Source organism: Miscanthus floridulus, chromosome 3 (assembly GCF_019320115.1).
Source record: "Miscanthus floridulus cultivar M001 chromosome 3, ASM1932011v1, whole genome shotgun sequence".
Classification (NCBI taxonomy): domain Eukaryota; kingdom Viridiplantae; phylum Streptophyta; class Magnoliopsida; order Poales; family Poaceae; genus Miscanthus; species Miscanthus floridulus.
This window is the reverse complement of record NC_089582.1, coordinates 149,111,234-149,138,652: the sequence shown is the minus strand read 5'-3', so window position 1 is coordinate 149,138,652 and position 27,419 is coordinate 149,111,234. Positions and strand designations below refer to the sequence as shown.

The following is a 27,419-nucleotide window of genomic DNA, read 5'->3' as shown; positions in this document are numbered from 1 at the left end:
TCATCGATCCAAGGCTCGGCGGTGTGGTATTGGAATTTTGCACCGAACCGCAGTGGCTGGCCACTAGTCATTGAGAGAGAGTGTCACTGTTTAAACATTGGAACTCGCGCAGCCTCTCTCTTCTGTCCGACTTTGAGTACTCCCTGTATGAAAATAAAAAGTGATTCTCGCTTAAAAAAGTCAGCAGCTTTTACTTTTGATCAAATATATTTAATAAAATATTAATATTTATGGTACATAATTAGTATCGTTAGATAGATTGTTGAATATACTTTCATAATAAATTTATTTATAGATATAAATATTGCACGTATTTTTTATAAACCGAGCCAAAGCTGAGAAAGTTTGACCACACGCTTTCCATAGCAACTCTATCCTTTGAGACGGAGGGAGTGAATTTGTTCCTATCCAACTCGAAGCTCTTCTGATTGCATGGTTTGCTGGGTGCGCCACCACCGGAGGTAGCCTAGGCGGTGGACCTGCTGGTTTGAAGGTGCTTGATCTCCATCTGCTCGTCCTCAACTGGTTTGATTTGTCTCCCTTCTAACCCGATTCTCTCCTTTATGGTTTGCTGGCAAATGTGGTTGTGTCTGCATAACAATCCGTCAGTTTGCTTCTCTGCTAGTGTAGATCCAAGCCGCTTCTAGTTATGTGATCTCGGTGAGTTATCTCGTTCGTTGGGCACAGCTGATTTTTTCCTCTATTTTTGTCCCCTTCAAACTCGATACGTGTGCACTCTGACTCAATTCACTCTGTTACTGTTGCTGCTTGTACAGATTGAAGACGGAGATAACATGCTCCCATACGAAGGTGAGCTAGGGTTTCACATTTCATGTTTTATCGTGTTATTCAGAACAGTCAGTGCTCTTTCACCGGTAAACCTACCCTACTTTCTCGTAATTCATATGTGCAAATAAGTGGTTCATACATCAGTAGGACCTTATTTTGTTTAGAGTGAGAATTTGCTTACTGGAAATGCATGCCATGTTCATTTCCATGCTATTGCTAGTAGTACCATTGCTTTTTTTTTTTTCTAAAATTAGTGAATGTATTGAACTGCCTTTTTGAAATTAGTGAATGTATTGAACTGCATTTTTACATGCTTTCTGATGCTGCAGAATTCATATGTAAGATTCTAGGCCTGCTAATGGCATAATGATAGGATCTAGATGGTTAGAGAGGGTGAAACTCATTATCTGAAAAAGCCGAGGAGTTCTATTCGTTGCCTCTCGCCCTAATAAAAAAGAAAAGGATAAAACACCAATGCGGTCATACTAGAACTAAATCACCGGATCCTGGCAGAGCACGACTATTCCTCACCACTTTTACTTTAACGTTCTTCATATTTCGCATTCAGTCAATTTCCGATATACCTTCCATTTTGCGCCTGTTATCACAAGCAGTGGCGGATCCAGAAACGGACCCGGGGGGGGGGGGGGGGGGGGGGGGGCTAAACAACATAGGTCAAAAAAAATTTGCTCGCTGGACACAGTACCCTAATAAGCATAGAATTAGATAATTGATTCAAAGTGCTCAAAGTCAAAGATGCATAGAAATATGATAATAAGCATAGAAAAGTACCAAATACAAGGAGTCTTCCATCTTCAAGAATTCACACCACTTGAACCGCCACGCTCAATGCTACATAATTTTTAAATGTCAAACACTTCTTCAATAACCAAGATAACAAATACAAAGAAAAGCTCTAAAACAATACACACCTTGGGACCTTGGGTGGCAAGTTTATCTTACGGTTTCTTAAGCCTTGAAAGCGCTTTAAAATTTTATCATCTTCAATGGATGCAAACAAATCCCGCTCAATATAGCATATCATGCTATTATTCATCCAATCATCATTCATTTTATTCCTCCTGTCGGTCTTGATAATATTCATAGCAGAGAAGGCTCTTTCAACTGTTGCTGTTGCCATGGGCAATATCAATGCAAGCTCAATGAGGCGATACACCAAAGGAAAATATGTATGTCTATCAGTTTTAACCATCTTCTCAGCAAGGCCACCAAGATCAATACAAGAGCAAAATTCTTCATCATGTTTGACTTCATCCATGAAATTTTCAAGCTCAGTTCTTAGCTTTTCACATTCATAATCACTAAAGTCAGCATAATAAATCTTAGCAAGCTCAACTAATTTCTCTATCTCAAAGTTGGCAAACTCATTTGTCGGATCAAGACAAGCAACACATCTCAATAGTTGAGTTCAGTGGCGGATCCAGAAACGGACCAAGGGGGGGCTAAACAACATAGGCCAAAAAAAATTTGCTCGCTGGACACAGTACACTAATAAGCATAGAATTAGATAATTGATTCAAAGTGCTCAAAGTCAAAGATACATAGAATTATGATAATAAGCATAGAAAAGTAACAAATACAAGGAGTCTTCCATCTTCAAGAATTCACACCACTTGAACCGCCACGCTCAATGCTACATAATTTTTAAATGTCAAACACTTCTTCAATAACCAAGATAACAAATACAAAGAAAAGCTCTAAAACAATACGCACCTTGGGACCTTGGGTGGCAAGTTTATCTTACGGTTTCTTAAGCCTTGAAAGTGCTTTAAAATTTTATCATCTTCAATGGATGCAAACAAATCCCGCTCAATATAACATATCATGCTATTATTCATCCAATCATCATTCATTTTATTCCTCCTGTCGGTCTTGATAATATTCATAGTAGAGAAGGCTCTTTCAACTGTTGCTGTTGCCACGGGCAATATCAATGCAAGCTCAATGAGGCGATACACCAAAGGAAAATATGTATGTCTATCAGTTTTAACCATCTTCTCAGCAAGGCCACCAAGATCAATACAAGAGCAAAATTCTTCATCATGTTTGACTTCATCCATGAAATTTTCAAGCTCAGTTCTTAGCTTTTCACATTCATAATCACTAAAGTCAGCATTATAAATCTTAGCAAGCTCAACTAATTTCTCTATCTCAAAGTTGGCAAACTCATTTGTCGGATCAAGACAAGCAACACATCTCAATAGTTGAGTTGATCTTTCTGGAAATCGATTGTTCAACTCACAAATTATTTGATCAAGGACAACATTGAAAATCCCATGATGAATATGATGGTAGTAGGTCACATATTTGGCTCCACGACATTTTGAACGACCTCTCATTGGTATCATATCTTCCATATTAGGAATGCCTATATTGTGTTTGGCAGCAAAGGCTTTTGTCTTCTCTAAAAGATCATCCCAACCATTTTCCCTCATGGCATTTATATTTCTCATCATAGAACCAATCAATCCTATTGCACGAACAATGTTTTGATTTTTCTTTTGCAAACATTGTGATAGGTCTTGAGTTATCCCCAATACTCTAATCATCAGATGCAATATGAACATAAATTGAAATGACTCCATTTTTTCTATCAATCTAGATGCTATAGTTTTTTTCCCCATCAGTACCATCATCACTAATATTCTCTAACACCTCAAGCACAGGTTCCCACATGAGCATAAGACGTACTAATGTTCTGTGATGTGTACCCCATCGTGTATCACCAGGCCTAGCAAGACTAGTTTCTTATTTTTTCTCTCTCCCACGAGATATTTCACCACTATCTAATTGCTGAACAAGAGTATCATGGTGTTTTTGGAGAAGTTGATCTTTTCTCTTGCAAGAAGCACTAACAGTATTGACAACTGAAGTGACATAATTGAAGAAATCATCAGTTGAAGCACAACATCTGGCTATAGCAACTACCACAAGTTGCAATTGATGAGCAAAATAGTGAATGTAAAAAGCAAAAGGGTTTTCATTCAATACCAGCCTTTGTAACCCATGAAACTGCCCTCTCATGTTTGAAGCTCCATCGTATCCCTGTCCTCTAACCTTGGCTATAGATAACCCGTATCTTGCAAGCATAGAAACCAATGCTTCCTTTAGTGAAGATGATGTGGTGTCAGAAACATGTTGTAGGCCAAGGAACCTCTCAATCACACTTCCTTTATCATTGACAAACCTATAAAACAAAAGGAAACATAGTGTTAATTGGAAGCCACAAAACAAAAGAAATGAAATACACGAATAGATGATATATACCTCACAACCACGGCCATTTGTTCCTTAATTGATGCATCACGAGCCTCATCAATAAGCACCGCAAACCAACGATCTCCAATTTCACTCTTAATTAATTCACTTGTCTCCTCTACACAAGCCCTTACCAAATCTTTTTGAATCATTAGACAACTCATTTGATTATTCCCTGGAGCATTCTCAGCTATCACAAGTGCAGCCTTAGGATCCTTCTTTCTATACCAATCAAGCATCTCCAAAAAGTTCCCTTTATTTTTAGATGTTTTAGACTCATCATGCCCACGAAATGCCAGAGCTTGCAAAAGAAGAAATCTAGCAATGCCTAACATTATAGTTAAACGAGCTTTATATGCCTCCTCTTCTGCTGCAGTTGTTACTACCCACGCATGTTCTACACTTTGCCTTTGATTTTTGAAATCATTTGCTCGTTTTCTTGCTACACTATGGTAGCCATCAATTGATTGAGTATGCTTCAGCAAAGAAGCCTTTCCTTTTTTCCAATTTTTGAACCCTACTCTGGTGAATGCCTCATTATCATCAAAATTGCTTGCTGCTGGTGGCTTAAAGAGGTAGCAATAAAAGCAATAGGCTGCATCCTTGGCAGGACTGTACTCTAACCAATCAAATTGAGTAAACCATGATTTAACAAAACCTCTAGTTTGAGTTTTACACGCTGTTCTTTCATACTCACAATTTAGTTGATATGGACTCATCTGTAAATATGCTCTCCTAGCATCATCCCTAATATCATGGTGGAATTCATCAATTGGCTTTCTAAGACATGGATCTGCAACTATATCATTCATATCAAGCTCAATGCGGGGTCTTTTTTGCACAACCTGACTCTCTTGAGTAGAAGCAGTATGAGTAGAAGCATCTTTCTTAGCAAATTTTTTTTTTCATTCTACAACTACAAAGTAAAACCAATCGGATCACTGACTAAAAAAATAAAAGAGGAATTAAAGAGGGCAGAGCTGCATAGAGTGACAGAGCCACAGAGAGGATCAGTTCTCAACCTGTCAGCCTGTCCTGGGACCTGGGGGCTGGCCGGTTGGGGCTAACCGGCCGCGCCGGTGCTGCCGCGAGCCGCCCGACGCCCGTCCTCCCTGGCTGCAGGCTGCCGGCTGCACGCTGCTGGCTCTAGCCGCCCGGCGCGGCAGTGCCCGTCCTCGCTGGCCGATGCACGGAGCAGAGGGGGCGGGAGGAGGGCGAGGCCGCGAGGGGGCAAGGAGCGAGCCAGCGAGGGGAGGCGCGATGCGCGAGCAGGCGAGCCGCGAGCCCGCAAGGAGGCACGACGGGCGACGGCGGGGCGCGATGCTGCGCCTACGCGACGCGCGAGGAGAAGCGGCGATGCGTCTGGCCGTGAGGGTGCTCTGCTGGCCGTGAGACCAACACATTGACTTATGTTTTGGGCTGGGCTAAAACCTGTTAATTTTTTTTGCAGCCCAAGGGGGGGCTGCAGCCCCTCCCCCCGTACGTCCGCCAATGATCACAAGCGTGGTGAGGACTCAAATCTCACAAACTCGAAGCATTTTTATTTTTATTTCACGTGATTGAAATTATTATCTTAAGCATTATGCAGTATATATGCTGCAGGATTCTAAGGATAGCCTATTATTCACAAATAACACGAAACCCAACAATTCACCTCATGTAGGGGCGATTTTTTCACGATTCGCTCACCATATATCATTCTGTGCTTCTTTCACATAATTACATCAATTCATTCATGGCATCCACTCCCCTCGTACTCGTGTGAATTATAAACGCAAACCACCCAAACAAATATTAAAACGCTGAAAGGAGGTTCTTAGCAGCATAAGGACCACTAGTATCAGCGAAAACATGTTTGGCAAGATCAAAATTAATTAGCAGCCGTGGAGCACCGCCTGCATCCATTTTGACCTCTATATACACAACGATATGTATAAAAAGAGCTCAATGACTTTGCGTTGCCGAGAATACACCAATGTGGAGCATACAGTATTAAAGGGACACTAACCAATCTGAGTATTTGATGGGACCTGGAACTTGTTTCATTCAAAGCAGTTTCTCCAATCTGCCTTTGAGCTGGAGCACGAAAACAATTGAATCAAATAATGTGGGGAAAACATAGGCACCTCTTTCGTTTGGAGCAAGTTCAGTTCCGCACCTTCACATACAGCAAGAAGATCCCTAAGATGACCATAATCCCTCAAAGTTTCCTCAGGGAGTCTTTCTACAGTAGTCCCTTTCTATTTGACATAACAGCATGAATAGTATTGTAAATAGGAGCATAAAAAACTATAAGGTAGTGTTTGGATGTAGATATTGGAGCCCAGACATTGGAATTGGAATCAGGTTTCCTCAATACTGCTGTTTGGATGCACATGGAATTAAAATTTGGCATTGAAGACCTAATTCCTTGGTATTGAACTATAACTGAAAGGGGCCTATCCCAATATAGAGCCCGACCCCTCCGTATTGAGTGGAATCGGACCCGACTGCCTCTTCATCGTGTGCGAGCGCCCTCTTCTCCGTGGCCGGCGAGCACCCTCTTCCCCTTGGCAGCGGGCCAGTGCCCTCTTCCCCGTCAACAGTGGGCGAGCGGCGGCGTGAGTGGCCTCTTCCCCATCGTCGGTGGCCAGCGTCCCTCTTCCCCATGGCCGGCGAGCGTCCTCTTCCCTTCGGCGGCAGGCAAGCGGCGGTGCGAGCGCCCTCTTCCCTGTCGCCGCGGCCAGCGCCCCTCTTCCCCGTGGCCGACAAGCTCCTCTTCCCCATGCCTGGGGAGCTCCTCTTCCTCTTCTCCATGGCCGGCGACGCGAGATCTACTTCCTTTTCCCCCTGGATGACGGTGCGACCTCCTCTTCGTCTTCCCCATGGCCGACGACCTCCTCTTCCTCTTCTCCATGGACGGCAGCGTGAGATCCGCTTTCTCTTCCCCATGGACGGTGATGAGGACATCACTACTTCGTCGCATACAAGTCAAGGAGAGGAAGAGGTCCAGCATGGGCGTCCAATTCATCTTTTTCATGGTGGAAGCCCAGTCCAACTAAAGTTGGAGCCCATCTCAGGCTCCGGGACTAGTCTACCTTAAACTAGTCACCCAGGACGCATCCGGACTCTGTTTTCGACGATCCACATATGGTTGAAAAGCTAATTTGATAAGGAAGCCAATCCAAGTGGTTTCACGTGAAAAGATCTTTGGAATCAACGGGAATCGTTGAAACAAGTCAGCGTCCAGAATCTACCAGGGTGCTGCGACACCGTCTTTTGGTCCGTTGGACCGTGTATCGTGTTTGGGCCCATTAGGGGGCGCATCCAGGGGGTGACGCCCAAGACTCTATAAATAGCAGCTGTCGCTCTCCTTAGGTTTTGAGTTTTATTTAGTTCTTGATTTCCTCGTGAAACAGACATCGTTTTGCTGCAACTGTCGCCGCCAAGGGCGCTTGCTGTGAACTAGGGCCCCAGTTCTTGATCTTGTTCACCTGTGGCGATTAGTCCTTTCGAATAAAGACTTGAACTCTTTCTCATTATCATAAGCCTCATATTTATTTGTAATTTCAGACTGCGTTTATCTCGTTCTTGCTTGTGTTCTCGATTCGCTTGCAGGAAAGCTTTCTCGGCGAGGTCAATCGCGTTCGCGTGGTTGATAACCAACGGAGCAGTGGTGTAACGGTTGCGAGGGCTGAAACAGTCTTGGTTCAAAGCCTAGATCATGAACGTCGAATCTCCACCAATCGACGCTATCATACCTTTTGGAAGATCAGGCCTAGTCTACATCAGACAGCACCGCGACCTCCTCTTCCTCTCCCCCATGGCCGGTGGTGCGAGGTCCACCATGATCGACAGTGCGAGATCTGCCTGCCATGTTGGCTAGGGTTGAGGTCCCCTCGTCGTTGCCAGGGTCAAGCTCCCCCATGGCCGTAGTTGAGCTCCCTTGCCATGGCTCAACATTTCAATTCCATTCTTTTGCATCTAAACAGAAAACGGTATTGAGCTACTTGCTAGGATTCCAAAAGCCAATTCAATGGTCATCCAAACAATAGTATTCGAATTGCAGCCATTTCAATACCATGGCTGCTTTGGTATTGAACCCAATTCAATTTTAGCTCCCCCAATATCTACATCCAAACGGATTCTAACAAATTATGGTGAGTTCAAGTAAAGAAGAATAGAGTACCTCTGGATCATCAAGTAGTCTAAGAGGTGTTGGGTCATGGCTTAGAAGGTCCCTCACAGCTTCATTGTATATCTCTATGGCCAAAAATTTCAAAATGAACTCTCTTTTAGGGTGCTGCAGCATGGAGAAGAGGTTCAAATGCAAAGAAACACTAGTAAATTCAGAATAGCGTTCCAGAAAATATAAAAGTGAAAAACATGAAGATACCTTATCTATGTAGTCATAGATGTCAAGCATACTATACTATGTTATTCCGTCATTGTATAAGTCTTTCCGCTGCTTGTTTGCCCATAGGCAAATATGCCTGCTGCCAAGAAGAAGAAATGCATGCCAAAACATGTGTTAGCTCACATCAGTTCATCACCGAAAATGGAAGTGTCAGAATAAAGCTGTTTCTCTTGTGCATACAGTTAATTCCGCTGACAACTGAAAGAGCAACTTCTTTTGCTCCTTCCTCATAGACTTGTCGTGTAGAGCAACTGGGGCCAAACACCCTATCTAATGGGGACAAGAAACAAGCACAATGTGAGCAAACAACAACCAGTAAAATGTCTAAAGAACACCAACTCCTCCTTTTTGTTCCAAAAAAAAACACCAATAATTTAGTGAACACCACTACAACTGGTAAGGTAAGGTATCCTGAATTTTGCAACAAAAAATGAACCAAGCTCTGCTGCTGCAACTACTCACTGTAGGTGTAGGCGGTGGGGAACTAATAAATTCTAATGGAGTGATAAAAAGCTCTAAGCCTATAACAATACGAAGTAGTACCAATGAAGATGAGGAATGCCCATGATTGTTTTCCGGCAACCAAATAAGTAGGATAAACAAATACATAAAGAGAACAATGATTTCAGATGCGATGCATAGACCATGAGACAAATTTAGCCGGTTGGTTAGTGAAGAGTGAACTAATTAAGCACCAATACGATGCACAGACCATGCGATGCAAGTAGAACCTGAAAAAAGGATCGCAGCAAGCACTGAACTTCAGTAGGGATTCTACTGCGATCTGAGATGCACGAATCAGAGAAATAAACAATAGATCAAGAAACACTGAAAGTAACAGCTGACACATGGTGCACCAAACTTCAGTAGGGATTCTACAGTGCGCTAATCCTAGGCCAAAATTGATTTCCATCTCCCGCATGCATTTGAGCAAACAGGTGGAGCGCATGCTATTGCATACCTTGGAGCACGGGAGCAGCACCACGAAGGCAGCCCCGCTGCCGGCACGGCCTAGTGAGCGCCGACAACAGCAGGGGCGGGGCACGAAGCACTACCCGACGTCGTTTGCAGCGTCGGCGGCCATGTCCTCCTCTCCCTGCTCAGCCTTGCCCCTAGCCTACGTTGTCGGAGTAGGTGCACCGCGGGCACGCCGAACGCAGGCGGCAGCAAGCAGCACGTCGTCCTCCTCCACGGTGTCGATCCCCGCCACGGCTGCTGCGGGCGGGCTGGCGGCGCAGGGCGAGGCAGGCGCGGAGCATGAGAAGAGGAGCGGCACGCAGAGCGGGAGTCGGGGACGGCATTGCCTCCGCCAGCTTCGCCACCTCGGACCGCCGCGTCTGCAAGCGCACCTCGCCGCACGCACCCTTCGGCACCGGGGACGGCCGCCGCCGCCGCCAACGGGAGCACGGACGCCGCCGGGCCCAATCCAGCCTCCTCCAACGCCTTCGCTGGCGCCGCCGTTCGCAGGGGACTAGTGAGGATGGATCGCGTGCCCTGGCAGCCGCAGCCCTGCCCTCGCGCTCGCCCTCTCCCTGGCAGCTAGCGCCGCCGCAACACGAAGTCAATCGGTGAGAAGGAGGAACAGAGAGACGAGAGAGGGTTGGCGTGGTCTGAACCTGCGTGTGACAAACTATACTAATTCAATTCAATCGTCCCTATACTACTCAAATATTATTTTTTATTATAAATTTATCATTCTATCCTTAACTATATAAAAGAAATTCGAAAATAGAATTATCGCATTATTTTTTTAGGTGCCGATCCCACTCATTTTAGTATGCACTTGGTGCGTATGGTCCACCGTTTAGTATGCACTTATGGCTCCTGGTGCCTCTTCAATTGGTTTCTTTCAGTTCCTCTGCTTTTTTAGCTGTGGGATCGCTCCTCGTGTGTTGTCTATTTTTCGACGACCATTGTAAAAATTCTCTTGTTATTTATATTAATTGGAATATGAACGTGTTGGTATTTGGCAACGCGAACTGTTGGTAACCTGGGCATGCGTAAAGTGAACATGAACGTGGTGGCATTTTATTTATTTTGTTTATTTTTGGATCCAACGGCGAGCACGCATCCAGAAATTAATGAGTCGAGATTTCCAGCGAAATTTTTTATTCTCAAATCTAAAAATTACACATTATACTTACAGAAATTACAATAAACTAAAACTATAATTTTAATATAAAATATATACGATAGCCGTCGCCAAGTCCCTTGGTTTTCTCTTGTTTAAATACAAAGGTGAATTTTCATATGAGATTTGAAGGATGAGTTTAGTCTTGGGTCTAGTACTAGAAGGCTTGGTAGTTCTAATTTGTAATTTCAACTTAAACTTACTTAGGTACATCGATCTGAAGCAAAGACGTGGCCGTTCGAAAGAGAAGAAACTACTATTGGGGGTTCGCTACTGCCCGTGTTCTCCCAGAGCAATAGCGTCGCCAGCATTGGCGAGGCGGAGGAGGCAGTACCCGCCGCCGCAGTCGGGGAGGACCTCATGAGCCCGGCCACCGGTGGGAACGCCCCGCCGTCGCCCTTATTTGCCGCCGGGGACTCTCTCCTCGACGAGCTCCAGCTGCAGGAGCAGCTCGTGTTCCTCAACGACGACGGCCACCACCAGCTGCCCCTGTTCACCAGCAAGTGCCGGAGCCCCGGCGCTAGGCCTGGCGACGCCTACGATGCCACCAAGGTGGTGTTCTCGCGGATCCAGGCGCTGCACCCAGACCACGCCACCAAGATCATGGGCTTCCTCCTCCTCCAGGACCACGGCGAGAAAGAGATGATACGCCTCGCCTTCGGCCCCGAGGCGCTGCTCCACACCGTCATGGCCAAGGCGCGCAAGGACCTCGGCCTGCTCCCGGCACCCGGGGACGCCCACCTCCGTCACCTGCGCCGCTCCACCTCTCGCGCCAGAACTCCGGCCGCTGTGGCGGCGGTGGTGCCGGCACCGTGCCGTCGCCTCTCTCGGTGTCGTCGCCCTCGTCGTGGGCGCCGCCGCCTGTGTTCTCCAGGAGCAACAGCGATGGCGCGGCAGCGGACGAGGCCTTGGCGAGCATGATTAACCCTGGCTCGCGCCAGATTTACCTCACCTTCCCGGCGGACAGCACCTTCCGCGAGGAGGACGTCTCCAACTACTTCGGTAACTAACTGTCCGTCGGACTAACTGTTCCTGTGTTCCACTACCAGCGCGCTGCTCCAGTCCCCCGGGAACCATGCACGGTCTCTTCTGACCGGCTCCGGCGAACCACTGCAGCATCTACGGCCCCGTCCACGACGTGCGCATCCCGTACCAGCAGAAGCGCATGTTCGGGTTTGTCACCTTCCTGTACCCGGAGACGGTGAAGCTGATCCTGGCCAAGGGCAACCCGCACTTCATCTGCGACGCGCGCGTGCTCGTCAAGCCCTACAAGGAGAAGGGCAAGGTCCCCGACAAGTACAGGCATGCCGCGACCTTCCATTTTGCCTTCGTGTGCTTCCCCCTTCTAGGCTTTTCGCTCTACGGCATCATGTCATTGACCGATCGCTCTGTTGCTACTCTGCAGGAAGCAGCATGTCACGAAAGCACCTGCTCCAAGTGACTGAAGCGTCCGGCGGTAGGTTGATGACGGTTCAAATGGGGAAGCGTTGCGTGTTCGGCTCATGGGCTTGGCCTGTTAGGCGTAGGGGCTCTGCCCATTGATGAGCGGAGAAGGCATATATATAATAAGCCGATGTAATGAACCTCTGTGTGGCTTATGTGAAAACGAGAATAAACTTCCTAACTGAATTCCCCCTTTCCGCCTCTGTTCTTCCCTCCAGCTATCCATGTTCGTCACATTTGGTATCTAGAGCTTCGTTCCGAGGGCCCCAGAAAATTTTTCGCTCCGTCGTGTGCGTGCTGGCGCCTGCAAAGAAACCCACCAAGGCCTCGTTTAGATCACCTCCAAATTCCAAGTTTTTTCATTCTCTCTCCATCACATCAATTTTTGAACGCATGCATGGAGCATTAAATATAGGTAAAAAAAAAAACTAATTACATAGTTTGGTTGTAAATCACGAGACAAATCTTTTGAGCCTAGTTAGTCCATGATCGAACAAAGTTTGTCAAATACAAACAAAACGTGCTACAGTATCCCGATTACAAAAATTTGCAATCTAAACAAAGCCCAAGTTCAAGAAGCAGATGGCAGCGACGTTGGAAGATCTGGCGAAGCAGTTTCAGGGATTAATCCATGATGAAGCAGACGTTAGACAAGTTAAGCGACCGGGCGGGTGTACCACAGCTCGGACTCCAAGCATCGGATCATCGGACTCTAGCTTTAGACAAGTTCTGTCATCCTTAGAGCATAGAGAGTGTTTGGGGGCATCAGTATCCGGAAAGCTGGGAAATTCTGAAAAGGTAGCTCCTCTAGCACGTACGGGCCTATTTGGTTGGGTATCCAACCTTTAGCCTTGGGCCACGTTTAGTTTCCTCAATTCTAGAATTTAGCACTACGTAAAAAGAAGATTTCTCGTTACATTAAACTTGCGGTATATGCATGGAGTACTAAATGTTGACGAAATCAAAAATTAATTGTACAGTTTGGTTGTACTTTGCGAAACGAACATTTTAAGCCTAATTAGTCAACAATTGAACAATTATTACCAAATAAAAACAAAACGCTGCAGTAGCGCACCGAATCCGGCGGCGCCGATTCGGTGGCCAACTAAACGAGGCCTTGTTTGGTTGTCTGTTGTTGAGCTGGCCTCCGTACGCGCGCTGGCCTGGCTTCAAAAGAATGGATCGGCGATCCGTTTTCCTGGGGGCCTGGCTTGGTCAAGCCGCGTATCAATTCGCATCACCTCCCGACTCCCGTGCGGTGTGCGCCGCCGCTCCTCCTCGCTCGCGCGTCAGTGCCGATGTTGGGAGCGGCATCGCGGGGGGAGGGGTCGCGGGGGCCTTGGGCGCTGCCGCGGGAGAGCCGCTGGGCCCCTGCACCGTGGCGGCCATGGTGAGGAGGGCGTGCACGGAGAGCACGGCGAGGTAAGAAGCGGCCATTGCGGCGAGGTGCAGAGCAGCAGAGGTGACCGTGGCCTTGCTGTCGTGCTGCTGCCAACGGTCACCTCAACTCGATAGTCTACTCGGTCGAAGCGGAGACTAGGTGGAGACGGATGCCGACGGTGAGATCGCACGCGGCGGCCATGGTGGATGGCTGCGGCGGCAATCGGCACCGGGGACAATTCCGGCGGCTATAGGCGTTGCGAGCAGGCCAGGGTGGTGCGCAAGGGCGAGGCGAAGCTGCGTGCAATAGGAATCGGGCGGAGATGGGGTTGCGACGACGAATTTCGCCGGCGCGTGGAGATTGCCGGCGCTGAAGCAGAAGGGAAAAAAAAAAGAGAAGGTTCTACTGTAGTGACTGACAACCCATCTTCCTCTCTCTCGTTCTCTCGATTTTGCAAAACAACTTGATGATTGTCTTTGAGCAAAGTTGTTCATTGATCTGAGATCTCTAACATTGATTAAAGGACCAACATCAAAAACTTGCTGGTTTGAAAGATTCTATGTTTTGAAAACAGCAAAAGCAAACTGAAAACTAAATTCAGACTTATAGAATGTGCTATAGGGGGTGAAGTTACCAGAAAATAGATAAGGTGGTTCTATGCAAGCCAAGTCAGGAAACCAAACATACCAATTCTAATCCGAGCTTAGATAGTCCATGCAACCAAAGAAGTGCATGTTGGCTTGCTGAGACCAAACCAAGCCTACACAGGTTTCAATCCTAGCCAGGCTTCAATACAGACAGGGAACGAAACACACCCTACAGCTCCTCCCGTAGCATGGCTAGGTAAGCCACAGCTTGGATTGCCATGTCCACGGAGGTTCCCTTGGCCCAAGCATCTGGATCCTCCTCGTCGGCCTCGTTGACTATGCGACCTGGCAGGCAAACCTTGGGCCCTTGGCCATGTAGTCCACCGTGCCATGGCCAACGCATCGAGCATAGACCGCATTATTGCAGACTTTACCTATATTTTCTCTATTAACATAAGTTGAATAACTTATAAATCATCTTAGAACGGAGGGAATATAACTGGTTAATATTTCATATATTCGGTGAACAAAATACATATATTGTTCATGGACAATTGGACATAAACATATCCCTTTCCACTGAAGATTGACTATGGATGGAAATTTAAAAAGAACTCAAATTGCCACAACAAAAAAGAACCTTTTCTTTGCAGGAAAAATATTTCTTTGGGACAACTACACAGCTACTTTTTGACCAAAATTCAAAGAGCTAATTATTGTAAGATTGAACAGCGCAACAAGTAGGAGTAAGATGATCACATGATGGAACATGCACTGGAAGGGTACTCTTCGTAGCTGAACTTGGTCTCACGCACGATCTTGCACCCGTTGCACCCTCTGCACAGCGACGGCCCGGGGCAGCACATCGGCTGCGGCTGCGGCTGCGCCGGCGCCCAGCAGTTCATGCCGCCGCCGCCGCCATGGCACCACGCGCACCCTCCGCAGAACGGAGGGCCGCCGCACTGCGCCCATTTCTGAGGGCCGCCGCCGCAGGGCGGTTGCGGGTGGTTGTGGACCGGCGGGGCAGGCGCCGGAGCCATCCCTCCGCACGGTGGCCACTGAGGCAGCTGGTGCTGGTGGTGGAAGCCGCCCCAGTGCGCCGGGTCGTTGCACGGCCACGGGTAGCAGATGACGCAGATGTTGGCGAACTGCAGGTTCACCGTCGTCGACGGCGGCGCCGCGGCAGGCTTCGCCTTCTCCTCACCCTTCTTCTCTTCTGTGGGCTTCTTCTCCTCGGCAGGCTTCTTCTTGTCTTCTGTGGGTTTCTTCTCCTCGGCAGGCTTCTTCTTCTCTTCCGGCTTCTTGTCCTCCGGTTTCTTCTCCTCTGTCTTCTTCTCTTCTGGAGGCTTGACGATGGTGATGTCCTTGATGACGTCGCAGGCCTTGCATCTCAGTATCTTGGACAGCTTCTTGGGGTCGAAGGCACCGACGACGGTGACCTTGTTCTTCATGTTTTCGTAATCAATCTTCTTGATGTTCTCCTTGGCTGAAAGATGTTACATGCATGCAAATTCCATCCAAATCCAAAGAGAAAAAAAAGAACCAAACTAATGTGAAGCCACGGCCTGAAATAAAATGAAATTCGACTTGATGGATTTACACCACAGGATTTCATACACTCGAGTTTGCAGAGAACTTTCCGAATCTTCTTGTAACACTTCTCGCACTGGAGGTCCACTTCAATGATCAAGGTAGAATCCTAGTAGTAATCAAAGGCGAAACCAAAAAGTTTCAGAAATTAAAAGCTATACACACTGCTAATGCAAATTGTTCTATTTAAAATCAATGTGTGTTAACATGGTAATCGGTAAGGCACAACTAACCTTGGTTGTCATGGTGCGCTGGAGCTGCAGGTACACACTGCTCCAACTCGTCTGCAGAGACGCGGGAAACGAAAGAGAGAAATATATAGGCAGGCGGCGTCTCAATCATGCACTACTTACTACTCAGCAATCTTCCATGAGAGAACAAAATGTTAATCGACTGGTTGGTAAGGAGGAATCTGTAAGCACATTGGAGAGCTTCCAGAACCTAATCTCTTATTATTTTGGCATGATGGGGGGTTCCTAACAACCGCCATGTGATGCGCCATGATGAGAGCAAAGAGTCTTCGAAGTCCAGAGCATATCGTCTGTCCAGTGACACCAGTACGCGCGAGTAGTACTAGTATAGTCCCCAAAACGTGGCAGTTGGTTCCGAAACTGCTGCTGAATGCTGAAACCACCAAAACTGATTAACCACTGAAAGTGCGCAGCTTCGCACCTCGACACCCAAGTTATTGACCCAAATTTCTCCTTCGCAGTTCTTTCTTTATACAGTATATACTAGTCCATCAATCAATGCCTATGGACGAGTCAAAATCTTATTATTATGCATAATGTTTCAGTTAGAAGGTACAAACTTATTTAAAGAAACCACTTATACAAAAAATTTATTGACAAGAAATAACTTAAAGTGAATTGTTAATGCCATTGGTATGTGATTTGTTAAGGAGATATTTTTCAGTCTTGATAAACTATTAAAACAAATATTATTACAATGTATACATGTGCATATGGTGGCACAAACCATTATGTGCTTACTTTATATTTAGTAGTGATAGAAGAGTAATTATGCATGTAATTTAGATACAAATTAGAAGTGCTACTCTACCTCCAAAACCATTATTATCTGAGGGGAAAAGACTACTCCAAAACAGTTCGACTGCAGTCAGCAGAGCAGAGCCGGCTGCTATATGGACACGTACGTTAATCCATGGTCATTTCACTGGAGGAATGAGGATATTGTTTTGCAGACGCCACACGAACTCTTGGACGATGTATGCTCGATTTCCTGGATACCTGCATGCATTATATGTCAGCACGAGACAGTAAAATAATCCGTCGATCGGCCGCCCTCATGTCGAAATGATCATCGGGTTTAATAATACCTTAAATCCTTAATAATGCATATATATATATATACCTGCCGAGAAGATGGCAATGCAAGCTAGTATGTACAGTGTACAATCTATCAACAATCGTTTCGTTATTAGGCGTGTTGATGGATCAGCTCAGCCTCAGCTCCAAGTCATGGCGCCAACCACCACGATACCATGCATGCATCCATGTTGGGTAAGCATGATAGCCAGCTAAAACGGTTTCTTACCGGTTCCTGCTCCGTGTTCCCAAAGCACAGGTTTGCAGGCACCGGCCCACTCACAGGGTTACAAACCCCTATGTGCGGGCAAGGTACGAGGTTCGGGGGTTTTCTCGATCTGTGTGAGAGGTCTCTACCTTAAGCCGAAAATCCCGACGGCTGTCTAGCCATCACGTGTCGAGTTTTTTTTACCGCTGCATTATTACAAGGTGCGCGATGACAAGCTAAGAATTTCAGAGCAAAAAAAAAAAAAAAAATTGCAAAGTGTTCAGAATCCAAGCTAAAGCTAGGTGACTAATAAGTATCGTATCATGATTGTATAATATAGTACTCCTAGTCCACAATAATCTCTAGAGAATGGACACGGTAATTCAGGATGCCTAAATGCCTAATGCATGCATGTCGCTAAAGAATGGAGCACCAGTATTCAGGCTGCACTGGTGAGCTAGCACATGACCCTGATTTTCAATTCGCGGCATGTTTCTTCATTATTAAGGATGAGCACGACATCACAAGATGACAAGACATGAATAATCGCATCATACGCCCTAGATTACCAGTAGTTTACCAGGGCATCATAACATAAGACGACGTTGACGCCCTCCAGCAGTCCATTCCAGGAAGAGTGCACACTGCACAATGCCCACCTAAGAAACACCTCGTCGGTCGTACTCGCTTCCAAAACAAACAGCCATCAAGCATCGGGCGGCCGTTGTGTTGTGCACCTAAGAAAGTACTAGTACTAGTAATTAATCAGTGCAAGTTGTATTAACTCCCTCCATCTGTCTTTTCTGGTGGCATCACGTCGATTGGCCTGTTCGGTAGGACTGAAAAATACTGTTCCGGCTGATTGTTGTGAGAGAAAAATACTATTCTGACAGAACGTAAATAGTGTTTTTGTGAGACGGCTGACCAGCCGGCAACCAGCCAGCCAGCCAGCCGAACACGCTGGATCATGTTCTACCTTATCAGATATAAAGTAGAGTATGGCTAATAATTTATCTTCTTGTTGACTACTCTCTTTGTCCTAAACTAGTTAACACTTCAGCTAATTATTTGCCCAGATTCATAGCTAAAGTGTCAACTATTTTGAGATAGAATGAGTATATGCTAGTGTCATTTTACCTATGGCCGGTCTATCGGTGTACTTAGTAAGTTAGATCTTAATATATGTTAGGGTTTGTGGAGCTAGACGGACTAGCAGGGTACAAGGGCATGTTTTGCAATAATTCACTTCTCTATATCCCAAATCCAAATTTTATAGCGCAATTATTGACATTGTTATCTTGTTTTGTGGCATGTATATTTATCTGTATGTCATGAAGGTTTTGTAAGATGAAGTCGACTGATTTGAAATATTTGTTAGAAAGAGCGAGGGGCACTAGAGGGTGGTCGATGGATCACATAGTCTCCAGCATTTACTCAAATTTATACCACCGTATATACTTTTGTATTTACTACTTCCATGTTGGGAATATCCAACTCAAAAAAAATCCTGTCTCCACCACTAGAATTCGTTCTCTTCCACAATTTGACTTCAGTAAGGCTAGCTGATGTAGCCATCTATTCCAATTGTTCTGATTTCAGGTCCAACTGCGTCACAGATTTACGCAATTGTTCTGATTTCGGGTCCAACCGCATCACGGATTTACGTTGCACTCGTCCATAAATCGATCTCCTCGGACAAGAAACCTCTTCCAGTACTTCTTGTAGTCCGGTATACCTAATTCAAGCCAAGGTTTCATGTTGCCATTGTAGTGCAATGATGCAGATCTCCGCGCAACCTCTTCATCAATTCCATAGTCATATCCAAGTCCAGCAAGGGTCAATTTTTCATCTAGGGGATATATTAGATGTTGCAAGGATAGCAAGCTTAGAGGAAATGCTGCTGCTCGCAGGGACAGCTCATCCTTGACTTTGAACTGTAACAAAACAAGAATAATGAGATAAATAACTAGCTAACAATATGAAGAAACATCTGAAATACACTAAAAGATACTATCGTTTTCAAAGTTCTATTGGAGAAAATTCAACGAAATATGAAAGAAAGCAAACTATTTGATGGCACTGAAAATTTCTTTCAAGCCTGTAAAACATGCAAAAATAGAAAGGCATACCACCTAATGCAAGCATCCCCTTTTTATAACATCCTATAGCATGAATTTACTGGCCTGGAACAATACTAACCTTTTTCATGAGCAACAGATAGTTCTCAGTAACATTATGCTCCCTCCATTTATCCAAATTAATCAAATTCACCCCTGACATCCATGCACACGACTTGGGATCATATGCTGTTTTACCCAAGACATTTTTCATTTCACCCAGTTTCAGACCACAAAATTCGACAGCGCCATTTACCTTGTCTCCCATATCAATATTCCACAAGAAAGACAGATCACGTTGAACAACTACATCGTCATCCAACACAACCACCTTGTTTAGATACTTGAATATTTCTGGAATAACGAAATGTGAGTGGCTGAAAAGCGACAGGTATTTCATTCTTGTGTTTTCAGTAGGCTGCTTAATGCTCCTAATGAGAACACGGAACTCCTCTGGCAAATACAGCTGCCAGATAGTATACTTTGGAAGTCTCTCCAAAATAATGGCCTCGTAGTTTAGGACATGGATAGCTGCATTTTTATATGAATTCCTGGCAAACCAGTGTTTCATGGCATAGAAGTTCTGAGCATCAGTTAGGATATGAAAAGCAAGGTAGCCTGGCTCCTGCAAAAAAAGACCAGTGAGTATGCTGGGGATGCACAGCTCAGAAGATAGTGTATAGATTAACATTGTAAATATCAGCAAAATACCTTACAACTGGTCACAGTTGAGTTGATCACTACAGAAGCCGCAAGAACGTTCCTAGATAGTATAACATAGTGCCTGTATTCTGGACTACTGAACTTGCCAGGAGAATCATCAGAATCCAATGAAGATGATTTGAAATATTCTAGTGTCAACCTCATAGATAGGCAATGATGACTTTTCGGCAATGTCTGGGCACCGAGATTGTAGAGGAATGCACTCTGCTTCATATGAAAATGAGCTTCATCCTCAGTCATATCAAGTATCTGGCGAAGCTTCCTGTCAACATTCTTACAATCTACTGTGCAAGATTTGGCTCTCACTAATGTTCGCTCCATCTGCTTCATCCTTCTGTTGATACTGAAATCACAAAACAGCTTGTCATTCAAATTATCTAAGTATTAAGCCCTACTGATGATTGGAAATAACGCCCCTAGATTGAATTAAATCTCCTTGTCTCTTTAAGACATAAATATATTCCCTAAGGGGCATTCAGAAAAAAAAAAATAGATCATCTTAACTTATAGGACACCCGAATTCAATGTAATAAAATTTGTTCTTATAGTAACATAGTCATCGCACAATCAGCTTTAAGACTAATCATCACACGGAACTATGATCTTAAGAAGTAAAAATTAATTCTTACAGGGATGGTAGATCAGCATCAACTGTTGATACACTAAGAATCCTTTCATGGTCTTGTATGTTTTGCTTCATTTCCTGAGTCAGAGCTTCCTGTCCTTGAAGTTTTGCAATGCTTGGATAGTATGAGCGTGCTACGAAGAGTTGATCTTTTAGCCTTTTCACTATATGATCTTTCATTATTTCTTTGTGCTCAATGGACCAGAGACAATAACTCCCAAATTCAAGTTGACAAGACTTTGCCTTTTCCACTTCATCAGCCTTTTCATCTTCTTGGCTAGCATCCTGAAAGGACAGGTTGCGTTTTGGCGAACATCAGCACAACTCAGGCTGCAAAAGATCAGGTGGAACTAGAAAGAGCACTGATAGAAAACACGAGGTTACGCTTTGAAGAAAAATGTATAGGGATGCACTATATTCTACTCAAGATTGTCACAACACAAGTTAACTTTTACATTATTGGATTAGTTAAGATGATGGGAAATTATTCAAAAAGTTGCATCATGTAGCCTATGATCTTAGGCGTTTGAGCTAAACAGAATTGATATATGACCATTTTAGTGTGTGAATTTCTTTTGTGTTACATGAAAAGTTTGGTAACGGAAGGTGCCTTTTTTTTCTCAAACATGTAGGAGAGCTGTGTATCTTTATATTAAAGAGAAAGAACGGACCCTTAGAACACAACCCCAACGAAAGATGTCTTAAAATAAGAAAAATGTGAAATGACATGAAGTACTAAAGTAGCAGTTCTGAAACAACAAAGTACAACTTTGAAAGCTAAAGATCCATACTCTTGCGACTTTAGTTGAATGCGTCACATCCTTTGATGGTTCAACTTTTGGTGCTGGAAGAACTGCACATGTTAGCAATTATTAAGTCACATGTAAGGAAAGGCAAAATAACTACAACATCAGACATGAAAAAAGATGCCCACAAAAAAAATGATAAGGGCCAACTACCACTAAATAGCTTTGACCAAGTGCCATTAGACATTAGTGATAAAGACAACTTTATGATAGTCAACATAAGCAAGATAGCTTGTTTGTCTGGACTCAAGCGATAGTTGGATAAAAATAATTGATGGTAGGTTCTAAAGTAAATCTTGGAAAAGAGAGGGAACCAAGAGGAGGGAAATGAAAAAACTAACTTGACAGCTGAAATTTAATTTAACATCAACAGGTGAAAAGATTGAAGAGCCACGAACATCAGGAAAAAATCTATCGCAAGGCTAAAATTAGGGATGAAAGGGGAAATAAAATGTTCCGTTTACCAGGAATCGTTTCCCGCAAAAGTGACATCGTTTTTGAAAGTTTCCGACCATTGCCGTATTTAAACTTTTGGTTTCTAGTTTCAATGAACTTTTGATTTCTAATTTCTTTCAGCAATCAGCACCGTATTGATGTCACCACTAAATAGTGAAATTTTAAATACGGCGAGTTTCCGATTGACCGGGAATAGTTTTCGTATAGGAAACACCATTACCGACCTTTCTGGTCATTTTCATCCCTAGCTGAAATGATGTCCACATATAATTTTCACTGTGGTACAATTGAGGTGTCGTACAGCCCCAATGACCTTGGCGTAGCTTAAAATTTACACACCCTGAACACTGTTCTAGCATTAGCAGCAAGGGCATTTGCACTTTGGGCCTTGAAACTGCTATGACATACCTTTGGAGATGTTCTTCTCCGGTGTTTGGTGATGAATGACTCCTGTACTGCCTTTGGAGATGTTCTTCTCCGGTGTTTGGTGATGAATGACTCCTGTACTGCTTTTGGAGATGTTCTTCTCCGGTGTTTGTTGATGAATGACTCCTGAACTACTTCTAGGGATCTTCCTCTCCGGCGCATCCTGAGGGATGCAACTGTCACGGACTGCAGAAGCATCCTTCACACATCTTAAGCGAATTTGAGCGATATATTCACTTGTACTTGATGCAGAAAGAACAGTGAATGAACCTTTTGTAACATGTGGAAAATAAATTGTCCCAACAGCACTAACAGGCGAGGAACCAACCACAAAGCATTGCCTCTAATTGCAGAACATGTAGGCGTTAGTAAAGTTTCAAACATCGTGATCGGTCTTAAACAGTGATAACTAATAGTCATCATTCCGGTGCCCCGCAATAAAGTCCCTCCATTCCAAACAAAACAAAACAAAACAAAACAAAAAATCACAAAGAAAACAATCGCTTCCAATCAGAGTAACAGCCAACAGACCTGTCGCTCTCTGTCAGCGCCAGTAGGACGCCTCTTCTCCTCGTGATCGAACTTAGGCAGAACGACCTCCTGAATCCAACGCGGTGAAGAAAACACGGGGGTCAAAAAAAAAAATAGCGGAAATCAGTGAGCCGTCGTCTCCGCTCGCACATGGTGACGTCCAAATCAATCAGCATCAACAACGACTACGGGCAAAAGAGAGGGTTTGAAACAGCAGGGTACCTGTCGGCGCCGCTCCTCCGTCGTCACGTACCCTGCATCGCGCACACCCATCGTAAAGTACGCCAAACCGAAAACAATCCCGAAAAGGCGAAAGGCGGAGGTTAATCAACACGGCCGCGCGGTAACCGGGCGGGCGACCAACCACTGGGGGGGAGCTGGACCGCCAGATCCACCGGCGGAGAGGCGGTGATCCGAGCGCGGCGGCCCCCGCGCTCCCAACCCAATGCGCATTGCGAGGAAGCGAGGGAGGATAGGGTAGGGTACCTACCGGAAGGGGCGCGGTCGAAGAGGAAGGCCAAGGGCACGAGCAGGGAGCAGAGGACGAGCGCCAGCACCGCCACGCGCGGGCCCCTCCGCCTCTTGAGCGCCGCCGGTAGCAGCGGCTGCGCCTTCATCGCGTCCTCCTCCTCCTCGGGTTCCCGGCGGCCGCGGCCCCTCCGCTGATCATCTCACTCACTGCGGCGGTGACTACGGGAGGGAGGGCGCTTGCCGTTGCCGCGTTCGAGGCAGTTGCGGGCGGGCGGGCGGGTTGGGGCTCGGGAGCCTGGGGTTTGCTTTGCTCTGATCGCGGCGGCGCACTGCGGTTGGGTGCGGCCGCCGAGTGAAGTGAGCCAAGCCAGCCAGTTGCCAGTGGGCTTCAGGAAGGGTGCTGGCTCAACCTCGTGCGGTGCGGTCGCGCCGAGTACGTCAAAAGCACTGGAGCACTGTGCTTTGCGTACCCATCGGGGGACGTGAGGCACGAATTGTTTTTAAGACAATGGGTTCACCTGCTTTCCAAGGGCATGAATATGCTATGCTTTCTTCTGCTTGCCACTTGCAAGGCATCTCGTGATTTCACTAGACTCTCTTCGGAACGCTGGATCGCAATAATCATAATTCATACAGTAAAATATAATCATAAATCATACAGTAAAATATAAGAGCAGAGAAAATGTATGGTTCGAGTGGCTGATATTTGCAGTAATTTAGAATGCGGAAAGTTTTTCTCCATAGAGCATTTGGTTGTATACAGGAAAACACAAAGAACTTGTGGGGAAGATGTTGACAAATTTTAGTTTCTAAGAAACTCAACCCTCGTGCAAGATTTCCCCTGAAATTCTCATGAATTACACCATCTTACCATATGAATCTTGCACCCAAAAGAGGGCTAGGCAGCGTCGCCCGCTTTTCCCAGCCATCGGATCGGCGCCCCGGTCTGTTTGCAAAAAAAAAAAAAACTTCCGCCTCTCAGTTTTTTTTCAAAAAAGTCCTTAAACTCTACCGAAATCAACCCTCAATCCATGCCTTTACCGGAATCATCACGAAGCTTCGTGGGCGACGCTCGTCCCCTCTCCCCTCTGCCTCCTCCGTCGGACCGCCGCCCCCACCCCTGCTCTCCGCTCCACCCTTCGCTTGCTGGGTCACTAGAGCGGGCTTGAATCGCGGTCGCCGATGAGCTGGCGCGACGCACTGGCACGACAGTGAGCTGGCCCCTCGCGACAGGCGGCGAGGCGGGGATCTGGCGGCGGCTCCCAGCCCGTGGGTGCGCCTGTCCGCGGGTCGCCGACAAGCGGCGGCGCACAAGCCACCGGCGCGGGTCCCTGCCACCGATGAGCTGGCGAGGCAGCGGGCTCCAGACGCCACGGGGGCTCCCGGCGCGGCAGCCGGCTCCAGGTGCGGCGAGACCGGGCTCGCGACGACGGAGCCGCGTGCGTCCGGGGCCGGCCGCGCACGCGCCGTGGAGGAGACTCGGCCACTCATCCCATCGTCCCAGCAATCGGGAACCTTCGCGGGCCGCACCTGGTTCCGCCCGCTCACCTCCGGCTCTCGCGTCCAGCTTCTTCCCCGCGAGGCCGCAACCTCCCCCGGGCAGCGGCGTAGCCACACGTGCTGATGGAGCCCCGCCTTCGCCTCGCGTCCTCCGCTCCAGGTCTGCGCCGCCTGCCACTGCCAGACCCGTCTCCACCCGCACCCGTCCTTCCTCCGGGCCCCTCAGCTCCTCGCCTCGCCTTCTGTGTGCCGACGCTAGACACTCTGGTTTAACCCCATGGCCGTCCTCTGCAGCCTGTCGACCTCGACCATGGCGGCACCCTGCCTCGGCGTCGTTGCATCCCCCTGCTTCAGCGTGGCACACCCGCGGCGAGGCAAAGTCAACACCGGGAGGGCTAGAGCTAGCCAATCCAAGAGAAGCAACCTCAGACGATGCTGGTGAGCGTGGCTTTGCATAACTACCATTTGATGTGGTTTTGTATTCTTTACAGTTACATGAATGCTACTTTAACCCATGTATCTCCATGTGAAATCTGCAGACTGCTAAATCAGGTGGGCAGATACAGTAAAGTTTTGCCATCCTTCCTCACACGCCCTCAACGTGTTTGCTGAAATTCAGGCCATGAATTTGATATTTTAGGACACGCTGAGAACTGGGGGACCTGTTTACGATGTTGTATTGTCTATCTCGTAGAAATCAACTCCCTTGTGTCTGAACTTTAACTTTGATGATGCTTCATATCTGCATGCTTCATTCAAATCTCCATGCCCTATGCCTCCACGCTACTGGCTTAATCTACAGAGCCCACATATTAAGGATTTGTCAGCAGAAGTTTGGACATTCGCAGTCTCCACGCTACATGCTTAATCTAAAGCTCACGTAACAAGGATTTGTCAGTTGAAATTTGGACATTCACATACATGGCTGACATAACCTAACATCTATTTTCCCCATTAATTTCTACTTGCATAGCGTACAGTTATTTCTGATATTTACAGCAGACAATGGTGTGCTCTGTTTTCCTACTTTGTGTCCATTTATTTTTTACTTATGTACAACCCATCCTTTTGGTACGCTGGCGATCTAGCCTGTTCGCTTGGTCGTAAACGATCGTAAATTTTCAGCAAGAACAGTATTTTTCTCTCACACCAAACCAGCCAGCAGTAATAATCCACGATCGTATACGATCGTATCAGCACCAACCGAACAGGCTGCTAGATCTAGCTACCAGTTACCTGCCCAGTCCATTGCTTCATGGTCTCACTTCCCCTGTTTTCTTATCTCTGCCAAATATATTTTTGTACTACACACCTGTTGTTCACCTAATTAATTTGGTGCTAAACTTTTTCAATTTTGATTTTGTGCCTTCCCACTTATTTCTATTGGCTAGGTGATCTTCGATGAACAACAATTCAGGTAGTAACATTTTCCTGTTGTATATGCTGTAATTGTCAATCATGCATTCCTTTTAATGTTTTAACATAGGTTGTCATTTTTTGGTGGTTTTGTTCTTCGGTTATCTGAGGCTATTAATTATTTAGTAAAAGGAAGATATTTCCTTTTTTTAATCATGTCCCATATTGCTTGCTTTGGTGCTCTCTCTCTCTCTCCCTCCCTCCCTCCCTCCCTCTCTCTCTCTCAGCTAAACTTTTCAGAATTTAGAGGCTGGATATGGATGCACCTGAGATAGCTATATAATATATATATATATATATATATATATATATATGGGCTGGAGTGATTTTGAGATAGCTTCTACAGTTCTGGATAATGGATTCTCTCTTCAGTTCTTCATCTTTTTTCTCTTCATTTCATTAGCAAAAGGGCAAGCATGGATATTGATGCATGGTACTGCTGTTGGTCCATATCTATATCATTTTTTTCCAATGAAGGATATGGCTGAAATGTCATATACAATATCGCTGCCAATCCAAACACTGTTTGCATGGATCCATCATCATGCCTTCCTATGGTAGATTTACCTGCACTTTTATATTTATAGATGTTGTTTACATGTAATTTAATGTGACAACATTAGATAATCCTATTAGAGAGCTTCTATTTTTTATTTTGTTAATTAGTGATTGCCTTGTGCAGGCCCAGCCTTTGAGAGAAGGTACTCAGTTTGGCAAACTCTGACCAATTCAGAGTTATCATTGACCAATTCAGTTTCTCTTTTATAGAACTGTTCTTACAATCCTATACCTATTTTTTTACTGAATACTGAACTATATTTCTGCAGACTAACCTCATAAAGAAAATACTCCATTTTGCATATTGGAGGATATAATCCATTGTGAAATGGGTGATGAAGAATAGACATGGCCTTATGAATTTTTTCCTACACCCAATCCAAGAATAACCAAAGTTTCTGTTATCCTCACCTAAATTAGATAATGAACTAATGTCTATGTAGTTTATATATATGTTTGATTTAGTGTTCAGCATTGCAAAATTTAAATTTCTACTGTTCAGTACCTCGTCTATATTGTATCGCTGGACTTTGTGTAAATATCAATCAGTTATTCGTAATGGTGTTGTAAAGCATGTCAACATTGTGTATTCCTTTTAATCGGCCAATTTCGCATATTTTCAGTCTTCCAGATAAATGCTATTATTAAATAGCTCACT

General features: G+C 45.6%; 2 protein-coding genes and 2 long non-coding RNA genes across 9 annotated transcripts; 2 read left to right on the top strand and 2 right to left on the bottom strand.

The window, feature by feature from the left end:
- The first annotated feature begins 394 nt into the window (after positions 1-394).
- Positions 395-11,106, top strand: LOC136547501 (uncharacterized). Its single transcript, XR_010781581.1, has 4 exons — positions 395-493; positions 610-660; positions 777-810; positions 10,803-11,106. It is a non-coding gene; the product is annotated as an uncharacterized lncRNA (long non-coding RNA).
- A 3,399-nt stretch (positions 11,107-14,505) lies between these two features.
- Positions 14,506-15,992, bottom strand: LOC136547500 (protein PYRICULARIA ORYZAE RESISTANCE 21-like). The gene is made up of 3 exons (XM_066539441.1): positions 15,830-15,992; positions 15,624-15,705; positions 14,506-15,492 (listed from the first exon to the last, which is right to left on the bottom strand). The coding sequence occupies exons 1-3, from the start codon at positions 15,839-15,841 to the stop codon at positions 14,762-14,764; spliced, it is 825 nt and encodes a 274-aa protein (XP_066395538.1). The 5' UTR covers positions 15,842-15,992; the 3' UTR covers positions 14,506-14,761.
- Positions 15,993-18,533: 2,541 nt separating this feature from the next.
- LOC136547499 (probable galacturonosyltransferase 7) lies at positions 18,534-23,704 on the bottom strand. 6 transcript variants are annotated; one of them, XM_066539439.1, is made up of 9 exons: positions 23,307-23,704; positions 23,039-23,070; positions 22,817-22,885; positions 22,319-22,484; positions 21,389-21,441; positions 20,602-20,882; positions 19,961-20,315; positions 19,332-19,874; positions 18,534-19,066 (listed from the first exon to the last, which is right to left on the bottom strand). In XM_066539439.1, the coding sequence occupies exons 1-9, from the start codon at positions 23,431-23,433 to the stop codon at positions 18,785-18,787; spliced, it is 1,908 nt and encodes a 635-aa protein (XP_066395536.1). In that variant the 5' UTR covers positions 23,434-23,704; the 3' UTR covers positions 18,534-18,784. The 6 variants fall into 6 exon arrangements, with proteins under 6 accessions (XP_066395536.1, XP_066395531.1, XP_066395537.1 ...); XM_066539434.1 differs by having other exon boundaries at positions 21,389-21,450; positions 22,268-22,484; positions 23,307-23,703; XM_066539440.1 differs by having other exon boundaries at positions 21,389-21,450; positions 22,319-22,448; positions 23,307-23,703.
- A 622-nt stretch (positions 23,705-24,326) lies between these two features.
- On the top strand, positions 24,327-27,335 carry LOC136547498 (uncharacterized). Its single transcript, XR_010781580.1, has 3 exons — positions 24,327-24,947; positions 25,082-25,225; positions 25,327-27,335. It is a non-coding gene; the product is annotated as an uncharacterized lncRNA (long non-coding RNA).
- The last annotated feature ends 84 nt before the right edge of the window (positions 27,336-27,419 follow it).

Coding starts and splice junctions, on each gene's coding strand:
- LOC136547500 (XM_066539441.1), bottom strand. Junction 15,493..15,623: donor AGTTCTCTGCAAACTCGAGT/GTATGAAATCCT, acceptor AACATCTTTCAG/CCAAGGAGAACATCAAGAAG.
- LOC136547499 (XM_066539434.1), bottom strand. CDS start 23,433: ATGAAGGCGCAGCCGCTGCTACCGGCGGCGCTCAAGAGGCGGAGGGGC. Junction 20,316..20,601: donor GATGCTGATCTACCATCCCT/GTAAGAATTAAT, acceptor TTGTGATTTCAG/TATCAACAGAAGGATGAAGC. Junction 19,875..19,960: donor CAACTGTGACCAGTTGTAAG/GTATTTTGCTGA, acceptor CTTTTTTTGCAG/GAGCCAGGCTACCTTGCTTT.